This window comes from Danio rerio, chromosome 10 (genome assembly GCF_049306965.1).
Source record: "Danio rerio strain Tuebingen ecotype United States chromosome 10, GRCz12tu, whole genome shotgun sequence".
Lineage (NCBI taxonomy): Eukaryota > Metazoa > Chordata > Actinopteri > Cypriniformes > Danionidae > Danio > Danio rerio.
Genome location: NC_133185.1, coordinates 2756858 through 2773365, shown reverse-complemented (window position 1 = coordinate 2773365; position 16508 = coordinate 2756858). Strand labels below are relative to the sequence as shown.

General features: G+C 39.3%; 1 protein-coding gene across 8 annotated transcripts in view; it reads right to left on the bottom strand.

Moving 5' to 3' along the window:
- The window catches only part of cntnap3 (contactin associated protein family member 3), a 220326-nt gene that overhangs the window by 30999 nt on the left and 172819 nt on the right, over positions 1-16508 (bottom strand). For all 8 annotated transcript variants that reach the window (XM_073914343.1, XM_073914345.1, XM_073914342.1 and 5 more), the window contains 2 exons: positions 8092-8310; positions 261-500 (listed from right to left, as the gene is read on the bottom strand). In XM_073914343.1, coding sequence (XP_073770444.1) covers positions 261-500; positions 8092-8310 — 459 coding nt within the window. The remainder of the gene's footprint in view (positions 1-260; positions 501-8091; positions 8311-16508) is intronic.

Sequence of the window (16508 nt, the reverse complement as noted above, 5' to 3'; positions counted from 1 at the left end):
TTAATCACTCGAAGATCAATGATAAAAAACGAAACACTATTGGCTGTTTTTCTAAAGAGGAGGAGCTACTTTATGTCATATGTTTATACACTATGTCCCATCCTCTCTTCAATTAAGATTACGTCAAACGTCAAATAAAAATGCACATTTCACAGTCCCCTTTAATTAAAGTGTTACTATTTTTTTTATATATATTATGAATTTATCATCCAGCCCTTCCATCATGTTAAAAGACGATGCACAGGGAAGCGCATGTGTACCTTTATGACAGAAGGTTCCAGTGAAGGGCGAGAGGCTGCAGTCGCAGGTGAAGCCGCTGTATTTTTCCACACAGGAGCCGTGATTTAGACACAGGCCACCGTAGCTGCTGCAGTGACCGGGACATCCAGCACTCACTCCAGGCGTGATCGCAGCCCTCTCCTCCAGATCCAGAGTCCTGCCGTTCAGCTTCAGAGAGCGGATGCAGCCCAGAAAGCCCTTCTGCCTGGACGCCGTTCCTCCTGAAAACATCAACATTTACATTTAGTCATCAGTCCAAGCGAGTAACAATTGAGGAGGCATTCAGTGATTCAACGAGAATAGACAATACAGGAAGTGCTAATTATACAACGAAACTGTGAGTGCTCAGAAAATTAAGTGTTAGAGTTTTTTTTTTGTAGAGAGAAGAGTGTTTCTACAAGTGTATTTATTTCAATTTAAGACTTAATTCCTAATATTAGCAAACAAGTAGGTATGATCTTTGCTTCAATATACTCCTAATTAGCTGCTTTTTATTAGATATTAGGGTATTTTAGGTATTAGGATTGTCTAATAATGCAGAATATGTAGTTTGTAAGTACTAATAAGCAGTAACCAATATCTCAATAACATGCATGCTAATAAGCAACTAGTTAATAGGGAAAATTGGTCTCTAAAGTGTTATCAAATGTTTATTTTTGATTGAGATGATTCTGTAGGGGAGTGATTCATGCATAACATGTAATAAACAAACCACAAGCATATGATAAAAGCAATAAAGCAAAGATAAAGGTTAAAAAAACAGTGGATGCTTCATGGTTTTGTATAAGTAAATGTAGAAATTAGGTGTAACGTGTTCCACAATAATGCATAACTCCATTTAATTTTTTAGGAATGCAGTAATGTAACGAATTACATTTGAAATTTGTGTAATTTGATTACAGTCAGTAATTGCGTTACTTACGTTTTTTTAGAAGAAAAAAGTGCTTCTTTTAAATCGTTTTCTGCTGCAACGTCAGTTAATAAGCATGCACTTTTAAATTGCTGGAGAATGCGAGCTGAAACGGTTGCTTCTTCAAGTGGAAATACAGTCATTACTCTCCTTTCATTAAGCGTAAAAATAAAAATATTGCTATGAAATGTGGTCTAAAGAGCTTTCGACTGCTTTTAACTTGAGCAGCAACTTGTTCAAGCACTAGTACAGGAAGTATTCTATGACAACACTCGTCACCAAGGAGGTGCACAGCGGTCCAACTCAGCTTAAACAGGTTAAATTGGATCTTTGTGCAGGATAGGGAGTGAAATTATCTTCTTAATGTGTAAAGAAGCTTGTTAGGCCGTTCACATATCGCATATTTGGAGCGCAGATTGCGCATGCTCGCATTTTCCAGGCACCCCCAGTTAAAAACCGTGAATCACCCAACAAGAACTGACTGATCAGCTTCATACTTTGTATGGAATATACCAACGCATTTTCATGGCAGTTCGTAACTTTTTGATGTAGTGGCTAATTCTTATGAATTCATATGATCTAATTGGTACAATTTAGTACGATTTGCTCATAACCCAATGAGAGTTGAGGTTAGGGGTGGGGTCGGGTGCCACGCCTCCTTTTTAAAATCGTACATTTTCATGCGACTGAACTCGACTTAATTAGCCACTAGCCTGACAAAACGTAAAATAATTACGTTTCCTTGTGAGATTAAGTCGAATATACACATTTAGGTAGACTATTACCTCAGACAAATACAGAACAACAAAACACTGCAGTGCTTTTTCATGCTGTGGATGTTTTAAGTTCTGACCTTTAAGATTTTATTTTTTTGTTGAGCTGCTGTGTTAAACCAATTGTAATGTTTTTCAGAGAATATTAAATAACTGAAAGAGATGCAGTTTATTTTGAACTTTTATAGGTCTAAATGTTTAAAAGTAACTTCAAAATAAAATAATTAGTAATCTGATTACTTTTACATGGAGTAATTAGTATTGTCATCAGATTATATTTTTTCCAGTAGTAATCAGTCATTTGTAATCTATTACATTTTTTAAAGTAACTTACCCAACACTAGAAAGTACACTGTAAAGTTTTTATTGTATAAATAATTTAATAAAATGATTCTTTATTAAGCTTTATATTGGTGAAAAAAATATTTTGTGCCTGAATTCTTTAATCTCTCTCAAGCCTTAAAAACATGCAAATTATAAAATAAAATATTAAATTGTTAAACTCTGTATCTACATTGAAGCAACAATCCCAATTCAACAATCAACATATGTATGCAATGCGACTATTGCAGATGCACATATTGCGCTATCGATGCTGAAACAATATACAGCCCTACTTATACCATAATTCAGGTCTGAAGGATTTAAATGACAACGTGATGGCAGCAAAGTTAGAGGGAAAAGCAGGCTTTTATGACACCTTCTGGCATGCTGTCAAGTGTTTGAGTCGAGCCGGACGAGTTTTTTCAGCAGCTCAAAACAAATGATCACTGACCCTCTTTTCCTTACAGTGATGTGTTGAATCTCCTTGTCAGTCTTCCAGCAGCGCTCTGTCCTTTATATGGTAATTGCTTCAGCAAGAATACTGTGTGTGTGTGTTTTTTTTGCGTGCAGACGACAAGCTAGAAATACAGAAATAATGTGCTCTGCATATATTAGTGCTTAGCGGTTTAGTGCTAATTCGTTCGAGCGAACACCTCGCTGTGCCAGCTGTGCCACATAATCATCTGTGAAACGTTCAACGCAAACTTGGAAATGCTATTAAAACTAAGTTTTGACATGCCAGGGCTGAAATAACAGAGAAAGGGAAATCACTAATAGACAGGACGAAAGTCAAACTACAGACTAAACTCTCTCTGTATACTCAAAAAAATACATCAAACTTATTTAAAATGAGCAGAAACAACGCAATTTTTTGGGGTACTTTTTTTTAAGTAACTCAAATAATATGACTTATTTTTAAAAGTAATGCGTTACTTTACTCGTTACTTTGTAATATTATTACATAACACGTTACTTTGAACGCATTACCCCAACGCTGGCTATAGGTGAATTGGATGATCTAAATTGGTCATAGTGTATGAGTGTGTGTGAATGTGAGAGTATATGGGTGTTTCCCAGTACTGGGTTGCAGCTGGAAGGGCATCCGCTGTGTAAAACATATGCTGGAATATTTGGCGGTTCCTTTTGCTGTGGTGACCCCTGATTAATAAAGAACTAAGCTGAAGAAAAATGAATGATGGAAACAAATGTATGAGTGTGTGTGTGAATGCAAAGTGTCTGGGTGTTTCCCAGAACTGGGTTGCAGCTGGAAGGGCATCCGCTGTGTAAAACATATGCTGGAATATTTGGCGGTTCCTTTTGCTGTGGTGACCCCTGATTAATAAAGAACTAAGCTGAAGAAAAATGAATGATGGACACAAATGTATGGGTGTGTGTGTAAATGCAAAGTGTCTGGGTGTTTCCCGGTACAGGGTTGCAGCTAGAAGGGCATCCGCTGCGTAAAAACATATGCTGGAATAATTGGTTCATTCCACTGTGGTGACCTCTGAAATGGAGACTAAGCTGAAGGAAAATTAACGAATAATAATAAACAATAAATCTGTTTTTAAGAGTTTTTAAATTAAACAAAAGTAAAAAAAAAAAAAACTCAATGACCCTAAAATGCGAAAAAGATGAAATGGTGTATAAACAACCTAAAATGGAGCCGTTTTGTTATCGTTAACTTCAGATCTCTGCACAGCCTCCTGAGTGCTAAACTGCTGTGATCTCAGTGTCAGTCTATCAAAGCTGACATCTTGCCGAAAAACGTTACGCCCTCAGCATAACATACGCAATCGTGAAAAACGCTTTCTTTTTTGGTACGTTTTACCCAGAAGACCTCAGACCTGCATTATAACTGCTCTGAAATGGAGCTCTTCATTGCGAGATGTGCAGGTCTGGGCAGTCAAGGGAACCTCTGAATCCAATAGAGGAGAATGGAGCTATAAAGATTGAACCGTAATGACACTACTTTCCACAGCACTTACTGGAAAACTTCAATTCATTGCTGCTGAATTCCTCCAACAGAGAGAGAGAGAGAGACCTTTCAGATGGAGCAGGTGTTGGATATCGAGGTCAACAATCTTTAGCTTTACAGAAATCATTCGCAACATGTTTCACCTTAAAGACTCTCATGAGGACGTTTGACAGGAGTCAGTGTCGTGATAACGGTCCAAAGAAGAACAGAGGAACATCTACAGTTGAAGGCAGAATTATTAGCCCCTCTGTACATTTTCCCCCCAATTTCTGTTTAACGGGAGAGCAGATTTCTTCAGCACATTTCTAAATATAATAGTTTTAATAACTCATTTCTAATAACTGATTTATTTTATCTTTGCCATGATGACAGTAAATAATATTTTAATAGATATTGTTTAATATACTAGTATTCAGCTTTTGGCACCCGTTTCCACTGAGCGGTACGGTACGGTATGGTTCAGTTTGGTATGCTTTTATGGCCGTTTCCACTGTCAAAAGTCGTGCCGTACCACTTTTTTGGCACCCTTTCTTTTTTTATTTATTTATTTTGATAATTTTAGGGGCTTTTCACCTTTATTATGACAGGACAGTAGAGAATTAGGACAGGAAAGCATTGGGAACAGAGAGAAGCAAAGAACCTCAAGCTGGGATTCGAACTCAGGTCGCCATGACCACGTTGGTGCTATATGTCAGCGCACAGTACCACTAGGCAACTGGCGCCGACTTTTTCAGCACACTTTCGAAAGGGTACCAAAAGGTGGAGCTAGACGCGCAGCTGAACGCTATTGGTTTACAAAGATACGTCATTCGCTTACACAACAAGCCAGAGGGAAAACAAAATACCCGCCATGCTTAAAATACACAGCCGGGAGATTACTGTGTAATTATATATACATAAACTGAAAAAAATGTTGCATGCAGAACTGTTGCAAACAATTTATTTGTGTTGATTAAACAAACAAATTAAATTTAATATTGTTCAACTTAATTTGTTTGTTTAAATTCAGCCCAAATAAATTGTTTACAACCACTTAACGTATTTAAAACGTAATTTTTTTCAGTGTATAATAATGAGCCATGGTCGACCCGAGCTCAAACAAACCCTGTGGTCGTCTTGATGAACAGCCACAATGGCAAAAAGAAGAGCAGATTTACCCTGTGCCGCTTAGTTTATTATGAGCCAGTCTGAAGCACGAGCGGTTTCGCTTTCTTGCTTGTGCTCGCCACGTGTCTATATCTGAAATAACAAACTTCTTGAGCTGATGAAAATAATGTGCACTTTATTATTGACGTGCTTATGAAACCCGATCCTGTCAGACACTGACAAACGCGAGAGTGAGGCCAAAAAAGAAAGGAGAAGCCGAAAAAAAAGGAGCACATTATTTCTTCAGCAAACGTGAACCAACTGCCATGTTTTAATTGTTATCATCACCTTTTGGACTAATATGAACTAGGAATGATGAAGTGACTCTCCAACAGAGGTTACACGAGCTGCTGAAGATTACAGACACAGATGAGAGGTTTTCACTGACTGTAGGCTATATTTTGTGTTGTTTTTTAACCGAAATAAGGACGAAATGTCTGCTGTGTGTAGTTCTTCTGCAGTTGTTGACATATCAGAGACTCTCAGCGTTTGTATGTGATCATATATGTTGCATTTTATTTATTTATTTTAGATTATTACAGACGTTACAGTAGGCTACTTCACACTAATCTGCAGTTACAATCAACTCATGTTTATAGAAAGGTTAGTAATAAACATTTATACACAAGTATTTATGTGTATAAAGCCTCTGTTTTGTGAGAAGTGAAGTTTATTTATAAACAAATTTCGAGAGGATCACATGCTTATGATTGTCCACAGCTGTTCCAACTTTAGCTAATGACTGATTATCCTATCAGACGATCCCTTACTCACTACAAATAACCAGACTTTTCTCATTTCAATATCTTTGTCTTGAAGAAACCCCCCCACCCAACCCTACTTTCCCTCCTTTCAAATGGGTGTCACGGTGGCCAGCGATTAGCACTGTTGCCTCACAGCAAGAATGCCCCTGGTTTAATTCCTTTCCAAACCAGACGGCATTTCTGTGCGGAGTTTGCTCGTTCTCCCCGTGGTCGAGTGGGTTTTCCCCGGGTCCTCCGGTTTCCTCCCACAGTTCAACAACAAGCACTTTAAACAATTAATCCAAATACTTTAGCTAAACTCTGATTACACCTTTCAGCATCCATATCTGACACTTAGCTACAACAAGCAAGAGGGGGGAGTCATCGAGATCTACCTGAGTTCAAACTCCCCTCTTGCCTTGCAACGGGAGGGAGCCCAGGGCTCGAGGATCTTATAAGCTCAGGGCTCTCCCGGGACAGCACGCCAAACAAGCTTTATTATCAATCATCAGCTAAGTGTCAACTCCTGAAGTGCTTCTCATATGATATGTGAACGACCCGTACAGCTTTACTGTAGACATTTTTTGGTGCGAGAATGACGTAGACTAAAACTTTTTTGTCATACACCGTACCGTACTGTACCAGTCAGTGGAAACGAGCCATTAAAGTGACATTGAAAGGCTTTACTAGGTTAATTAGGCCAAAAATCATATTATAAATCAATAAAAACAGGCTTTATGTTCATTTTATATGTACAGTTGAAATCAAAATTATTAGCCTTCTGAGACTTTTTTCTTTTTTCAAACATTTCCCGTAGTAAAGTTTATTTATAAACTAATTTCGAGAGGATCACGTGCTTATGATTGTTTGCAGCTGGCCCTGCATTATTCAATCTATGAATTATTCACCAATCAGACGATTCCTAAGTCCTATAAATAGCCTAAGTTATAACAGCCATCTTTGTTTTGAAGAGTCCCCCCTTCCACCCCAACTCCTCCTCCTTTCCTAGATGGGTGGCATGGTGGCTCAGTGGTTAGCACTGTTGCCTCACAGCAAGAACGCACAGGTTCTAGTCCAGTGGTTTTTAAACTTTTTAACCTTAACCCTAACCCTAGAAAAAAATTGTCTCTCCAAGTATCACCATAATGACCAGCATTGAAATACAGTACAGTAGCAGGCCTAAGAAAGCAGCTACAGCAGAGCAAAGTTCAAAACCACGGCAGATTAATTCTTATCATTATGAATATTTATGATTGTCAGCCACTTTAAACATTATGAATAGTTTCAATATTAACACTGTGCTGTGCTTACAGGTAAAAAGAAATAAAACGTCAACGTTTAAATTAAAATGTGCTTTAAAACGTTAATTAAAAATGTCATTGTTGTTAAAAAGTAAAAAGAAAACTGCTGTGTTTAAATGTAAAGTATTATCATGTAGTAGCCAATTCATCAACACCTGGAAAGTTCCTTAAACCTCATAAATAAAAGCTACATGTCATCATATTGATATATAAACTCATTCAGTCATTCATTTTCTTTTTGGTTTAGTCCCTTTATTAATCTGGGGTTGCCACAGCGGAATGAACCGCCAACCTATCCAGCATGTTTTATTATGCAGTGGATGCCCTTCCAGCTGCAACCCATCCCTGGGAAACATCCACACACACTCACACACTAAGGACAATTAAGCTTACCCAATTAACCTGTACTGCATGTCTTTGGACTGTGGGGGAAACCGGAGCACCCGGAGGAAACCCACATGAAGTAGAGAGAACATGCAAACTCCACACAGAAACGCCAACTGAGCCGAGGCTCGAATCAGCGACCTTAATGCTGTAAGGCGACAGCACTACTGCGCCACCATATAAAAACTGTTTTTGAGAAATGATGAAGGATATGGGGCATGTATATATGACTTATTTGTATATCTTTGAAGCGTACCTACGAACAGCTGGCTGTTGAGCTGCAGATGGATGTGTCCGTCAGCGGGGGCTTTCTGCACGGCAGCCGGATGCTGGTCCACACACAGTGAGGCCTCCTTCACGTTGCGTTCGGCTCTGACGTGATGCCAGCGCTCGTCGTTTAATGCGCTCGGCGTCTGCACTCGCACGTCCAGCGGACCGTTGCCCACGTCAAAGGAGAACACCACCTCAGTTGGCGCTGCCAAGAGAAACACATCCCACTGATGCTCATTATTCTGCACACTTTCTAGTCAACAGTTATCTTTATTAAACGCCTTCTGTTTTACCCCTTTTAAGAAGATGTAAGATAAAGGTAAAGGTTACACTCAAAATACCCATCAGATTATTTAGTAGACCCTCCAGAATCTGCCCATTTTACACCCAAATAATAGTGCCGCTGTTTTTGCAGCCTGTGCCTTTAAATGCAAATGAGCTTGTTCTCCCCGCCCACTGCTTCTACTGCGTCAAGTCATAAACAGCACAGTGACAGACACTGATTAAACAGATTCAAGATTACAGATTCAGTTTATGAGTCAAATATAGAAAGTAAGTTTAATATGTATATATGTATATATATATATATATATGTATATATATATATATATATATATATATATATATATATATATATATATATATATATATATGATTATATGTATATATGTATATATGTATATACACACACACACACACACACACACACACACACACACACACACACACACACACACATATATATATATATATATATATATATATATATATATATATATATATATATATATATATATATGTGTGTGTGTGTGTGTGTGTGTGTGTGTGTGTGTGTGTGTGTGTGTGTGTTTGTGTGTGTGTGTGTGTGTGTGTGTGTGTGTGTGTTAATACACTCCAATATAGGTGCCCACTCCTACATCACGTTATTAATAATAATAATAATAATAATTCCTTACATTTCTATAGCGCTTTTCTGGACACTCAAATCGCTTTAAACATTTTTTGGGGGAATCTCCTCATCCACCACAAGTGTGCAGCATCCACCTGGACCCACTATTGCGGTAGCTGATTGGTGGAGAGGATATACTGGGGCATTAGGACCCACACAGACCGCAGGTTAAGCGCCCCCTGCTGGTCTCACTAACACCACTTCTGGCAGCAACCTAGCTTTCCTATGTGGTCTTCTATCCAGGTACAGCCGTGCTTAGCTTCAATGGGCGACCATATGAAAGTTGCAGAGAGCTAGCTGCCGGTTGCGATGAGCCTCAGAATCACTGGGATTTGAGTCCTATTTTAACATCAGGAAATTGAAAAAAATTAATTTATTGTGTTTATGTCACTTCAATACGACAGTGGACACACTATACCTACACACACTTCAGTCCAAACAGCTTCCAAAAGTTATAACCTAGTAGCCAACAGTAAACAAGGCAAGCACAATGAGACAGCTGATTAGTCATGTGCTGAGACGGTACAAGCTTTCATAGGACTGTATGATGTTCCTAGTGTGTGTGTGTGTGTGCAGGGCCGGCGCGTCCATAGAGGCGACCTAGGCGGCCGCCTAGGGCGGCAGTATAGACAGGGCAGCGTCCGCAACACCCCCCTTACCACCCGCGTCCTCAGTTATGTCCGCGACACCTCCCTCACCACCCTCGTCCTCAGATATATTCGAGCATAGGCGACAGAATAGAGAGGGCAGGGCAGCGTCAATGACACCTCCATCAGCACCCGCGTGTCCTCAGTTAAGTCCGCGCGTAGGGCGGCAGATTAGAGGGCAGCGTCGACGACATCTCCCTCCCTCCCTCAGCACCCGCGCGTCCTCAGTTATATTCGCGCATAGGGCGGCTGAATAGAGGTCTGAGACACCTCACTTTATTTTCATAACCGGTCACTTTCGTTTTCACATTGGGGTTGAGGGCGGCGTGATCGTCTTCTGCCTAGAGCGGCAGTTCAGCTTGCTCCGGCCCTGCGTGTGTGTGTGAAGTTTCAGCTCAAAATACCTCACAAATAATGTTTTTAAAACTGCCGCTTTTAAACTTTGATCCTAATTGTGGTGTTTTTGTGACTGTCGCTTTGAATTCAAATGAGATTGTACTCTTTTTTAGAAGAAGGCGGAGCTAAAAATGCCCATGTGTCAGCATAGTGGCAGATTCAAAACAAACAGTATGCTAATGAGGGAGAGATGGTCACTAGTGGGCGGGGCTTTCCCACTCTGATGACACGTACAACGGGAGAATGTCAATCAAAGTGTTTCTGCAGACTGTTTCTATGAAGTCTGATTATCAAACATTAAAATGTATAAACTTTTTCTATTAGAAGCTGGTTATATTCACAGATTGTTCCCACACAATTGGGTTTAAACCCCTTATAAAAATGAGATTTGCATAATAGGTCCCCTTTAATTCTCACAAATAACTACCAGAAACACTGAAAACAATCAGGCATTTAAAAAAAATAAAAAATGTTCTTGCCAACTGTACTTTATTTTAAAACTTCAAAAAAAAAAAAGTGTTTAGCTACTAAATCGAGTTCGCAAGTTTCAAGCCTTCACATATGTTGGAGAATCAGCATAACTTCAGGCTCCCGCCGCTCCATCTGCACTGTTTCATGACATCTGAATGAAAAACTCTGAACAACCGGCACCTTCTGTCATGAAGCTTCTCTCTAATGACAAAAAAAAACTCTGACAAAAGCGCTGATGATGTGCTACGACCTCTTTATTATTCACAGCACACGCCGCCCAGCTGACGCTCAGGGTGAACTACAGCAAAACACACCGCTGGAAATGTGACATTAAAGCGAGCTGCTTTTGGAAATGTAGACGCCAGCATATGTGAGCCATCATCTCAGTCATTATTCAAGAGAGGAACATTACGTTACCATTTACTCACAGTCAGGCCCTTTCAAAGCCTCTTTCATCTGTGGAACATAAAGGGAGATGTTTAGCGGAGTGTTCCTGCTGCTCTTTTTCCTATACAACACTGGAAGGCGGATATTAAAAACTCCTAATACAGTGCTCAGGCAAAGCAGTGGCGCAGTAGGTAGTGCTGTCGCCTCACAGCAAGAAGGTCGCTGGTTCGAGCCTCGGCTCAGTTGACGTTTCTGTGTGGAGTTTGCATGTTCTCCCCGCGTTTGCGTGGGTTTCCTCCGGGTGCTCCGGTTTCCCCCACAGTCCAAAGACATGTGGTACAGGTGAATTGGGTAGGCTAAATGAGTGTATGAGTGTGTGAATGTGTGTGTGGATGTTTCCCAGAGATGGGTTGCAGCTGGAAGGGCATCAGCTGCGTAAAAACATGCTGGATAAGTTGGCAGTTCATTCCACTGTGGTGACCCCGAATTAATAAAGGGACTAAGCCGACAAGAAAATGAATGTGGTCAATGTGAATGAACACACCCCATTTCATTCATTCATTTTCGTTTTGGCTTAGTCCCTTTATTTTTCTGGGGTCACCACAGCGGAATGAACCGCCAACTTATCCGGCACATGTTTTACGCAGAGAATGCCCTTCCAGCTGCAACCCATCACTGGGAAATACACCCCATTTGAAAATTAACATTTTTATTTCTCAGTGAGTATAGGTCATATATTTTGATTCATTTGAACAAAACGGATTTATTAAATGGATATATTTATTAAAATAATATTTTAGTCACTGAACATGTTAATATAATAATACATAATACATTTAAATTAATGCGAAACATTGCACAAACAAATTTCAAACTACAAAATTTTAACAATTTCCCAGAGATGGGTTACGGCTGGAAGGGCATCCGCTGCGCAAAAACGTGCTGGATAGGTTGGCGGTTCATTCCGCTGTGGAGACGCCAGATTAATAAAGGGACTAAGCCATCAAGAAAATGAATGAATGAATGAATGAATGAATGAATAAAAATTTCAACAAAATGTAACAATTTTGGTTTTTAATTTCTCTTGATAAATACAGGGTTTTGCTAAGGTCAGAATTAGTGTTGGGTGAGTAATTAATTACTGATTACATCATCAAAATTGCATTTAAATTACATTTTTAATTACAATATTTAAAAAAGTAACTCAGTCAAGTAAACTAAAAGTTAAAAGGTATAAACGCAGTACACATAAATCTCAATGTTGCATAGACAGTAGAAATTAAACTCTTTAGATTTTTTATATGAGCCAAACAGGACATTTTAGCTTAATTATAAAATGTAACACTTTAAGAATAATAATTGTTATATGTATCAAATCACAAGGCATTTCAAAGCAATGAAACTATATTTCATGCATAACAAATACTGACATACAGTTCTGACTCAGTTCTTTATTTCTCAAGCATTTTCAATCAACTTGATCCATTAATGACTCTGCCTTTCTTGATTGATTTATCCAGAACTGTTGATTTTATGTACAGTATTTAAACAAGTACATTATGAGTAACTGTAATTAAGTTACCTGAAAATTAAAAGTAAACCCAAAGTACAGATATGGCTACTGAGAACGCGCGTTTCTTCACGCAGTAGTGCAATTTGTCCCGCGCAGTCCCGCGCAGTACTGCGGCTGCAAAGGCCACCTGTGTTTTACGCAATAGCCACTAGGTTGCGCAAGGAACAACCGCTTTTCCATTGTCATGCGTGTTTAGATGCATGTATTATGAACATAATAAAAACATCAAATAAACCAATATAAAACAAACAAAGGCTCTTACGATTCTGAAATATTGTCACACAACCAGCGGTCGCTTTCCAGAGATCGCTGGTTCTCACACGAACTTCAAGACTACACTTGCGCATTTCCCAGGACTACATTTTCATACATGCACTGCTCCCAGACACCCATGCTCATTCATCTAGCTTGATTGCACACACCAGCTGAACCTTGTCATAGTCTGATATCACACCACTTATAAGCCACTCATGAACCCTTCCAGTTTGCCGAGTCTTGTTTTCCCAGTGTGACATTACAACGCGTTTCCCTGTCTTGTTTTCTCCGTGTTAGACCTTAGCCCTGTATTCCCTGTTCTCCTGTTTAGCCGCCTGCCTTGTGACCTGTTGCCTGATTTACGACTACGATTCTGAACTGCCTTAACACACCCATTTGCACCTGTATGACCACTGCTTGCCTGACGCTGAATAAACCTGCATATTGGATCTTACCTCCAGTTGTCTTTGTCACTCCACCCCGTCGTTACAAATATACAGTATAATATAATTGAATTAAGCCGTTTAAAGCCATTTCAAACTTTAATTTTACAAAGGCCTATCTGAATAAAAGATTTTAGATATTTTCTAAAAACAATAAACAACGGAGTTTATTATAATTTTATTATTTTAAAATTCTATTTATAAAGTATTTGGATACAAGGAGATTAATCAAATCGTGCAAACAGAGCTTTTTTTTTTACAAACGGATTGAGAAAAACTGCAGGTAAAAATGTGTTTGATGACATCAAACAAGTTTTTATGTTTTATATAACATGGTAAAATTAAAAAATGAAATGAATCATTACAAAAAAAAAGTAATCAAATCATTTGTTACAGCATCGAAACCCATCCGTGCAAAGGTGAAACAAAAGATTTGTGGAGTGGGAAGTCATGGAAAATGGAATGGATGTTCTTGGCTGGTGGAAGAGGATAAACAATCCTACCCAAAACCAGTGGCGGTTCTAGTTTAAATGGCACCCCATACGGATGTCTTTCCAGCCGCAACCCAGTGCTGTTCAATATACCGGCCAATATTATTATTAATATACAATTATTATTCTAAATAAATGACAGATCTCAATACTAAATGTAAGTGGAAAACAACGTAAAGAAAGACACAACTGGAGCGATATGCAAAGATCACTTCAGAAATCTTTTGCATAAATATTAATGACAATTCTATAATATACAAAATGAAAGCCAAAGAGTAAAAAAGCCCAACAGTAATCTAATTACAGTAACTAGTTACTTTGTAACTATTACAACCAACACAGGACAGAATCGTCCTCAACTGAATCAACTTCAGAGTGAAATGAGCTTATATTAATTTGGCATGCTAAGGGCCCGTAAGAGGTTTGAAACGCTTCATTCCAGCGCATCGCAGCTCAGATGCCACTGATTGTTCACATTCGATTCTTTGAAAGGAACTTTCTCGGAGTTCACGTTCCTACATGAGCGGCCTTCACCAGGCGCACAACTCCGTCAGAATATAATGAGGGGTTAATTGAGCTCTTCCAGCCAAAGGATTTGTCATTATAAAGGAACAAGCACTCGGGCGCTGTAAGGTCTTCACATACTCTATTCTCATCCATCACATGAGCCCATTACGGCCAGGAATTTAACAGCTCTTTCATGCAGTTAAACACTTGCGCAATAGACAGGCCGCATGTGGCAGAGGGGTATAATAAAAGCACGCACGCACACGCACACACACACGCTCACACCCAGAGGACACAGATTTATATAGGGTTCAGATGAACTATGGCTGACGGCAGGCAGAGAGTGTTCATCTAGTCCAACTAGATATCCGAGAAGAGAAATGAGAGTGATGGCTGTTTAAGCTTGATGATTTTCATGCAAATGCATCAGTCTTGGGTTTTTGATGTATAATAAACAACAAAATATTGTCTTACTTCTCAAACAAACCACCCAAACAAACAACTAACCAACCAACCAACCAACCTAATAATCAAGCAGCCAAACAAATAAACAACCCACCAATCAAACAACTAACCAAGCAACCAATCAAGCAACCAACCAACCAACCAACCAACCAAACAACTAAACAAACAAACAAAGCAACCAAACAAATAAAAAACCTACCAATCAAACAACTAACCAAGCAACCAATCAAGCAAGCAAGCAACCAACCAACCAACCAACCAAACAAACAAACAAAGCAATCAAACAAATAAACAACCCACAAATAAAATTAACTAACCAAGCAACCTATCAAGCAACCATCCAACCAACCAAACAACCAACAAACAACCAACCAACAAACAAACAAACAAACAAACAAACAAAGCAACAAAGCAACCAAACAAATAAACAACCCACCAATCAAACAACTAACCAAGCAACCAAGCAACCAATCAAGCAAGCAAGCAAGCAAGCAAGCAAGCAAGCAACCAACCAACCAACCAACCAACCAACCGACCAACCAACCAAACAAACAAACAAACAAAGCAACCAAACAAATAAACAACCTACCAATCAAACGATTAACCAAGCAACCAATCAAGCAAGCAAGCAACCAACCAACCAACCAAACAAACAAACAAAGTAACCAAGCAAGCAACTAAACAAATAAGCCACCCACCAAACAACCTACCAACCAAGCAACCATCCATGCAACCAACCAAGCAACCAACTACCAAAACAAAGGGCAAACAATCAAAACCAAACAACGAAACAACAAAACAAACAAACAAACAAACAAACAAACAAACAAACAAACAAACAAACAAACAAACAAACAAACAAACAAACAAACAAACAAACAAACAAAGAACCAACCAACCAACCAAACAACAAATCAACCAACATAACAAACAAATAAACAAACAACATACCAAGCAAGCAAGCAAGCAATCAAACAAACAAATTCAACCCACCCACCCACCAACCAACCAACCAAAACAAACAAACAAACAAACAACTAACCAACCACCCACCCAACAGATCGATCAAACAACGAACGGACAAGCGAACGACCAAACAACCAAAAGACTAATTAAACCATGAGACTAAATGAAAACGTGGGGTATTTTCCCCCAATGTGACAAAATACTGTGCTTTACAATGCAAAGTGGAGCGGCTGGTCAACCAACGACAATGACGTTGTGTGGGCATTACCGTTAGAATGATGCACGAAACAAAGCCCCTCCCCCTTCATTTATTTATTAATTTTCCTTCAGCTTAGTCCCTTATCCATCAGGGGTCATCTCAATGGAATGAACCACCAACTGTTCCAGCATATGTTTTATGCAGCAGATGCCCTTCTGGCAGCAACCCAGTATTGGGAAAGAACCATACACACTTACATTCACACACACACTCATACTCAATGAACAATTTTGTTTACCTAATTCACCTATAGTGCATGTCTTTTGAAGGTGGGGGAGACTTGAGCATCTAGAGGAAACCCATGGCAACATGGGAAGAACATGCAAACTCCACACAAAACTGAACCACACAGGACTCGAACATCGACCTTCTTGCTGTGATGCCACAGTGCTTACCACTGAGCCACCTTGCTGCCCCACCCCCTACTCAACAATCAGGTATTCTAGGAAGCACATCAACATACTGAAGTAAAAGTCTCAGCAACTTCTGGTTCATGCAGACTTTAAGACTTTTTCTCTGGCTGTCAGGACAGGTAAACTGGAGATAAATCTGTCTTAAACACCTCTAATCTCCGAATGGCTTAAGCCACCTAAG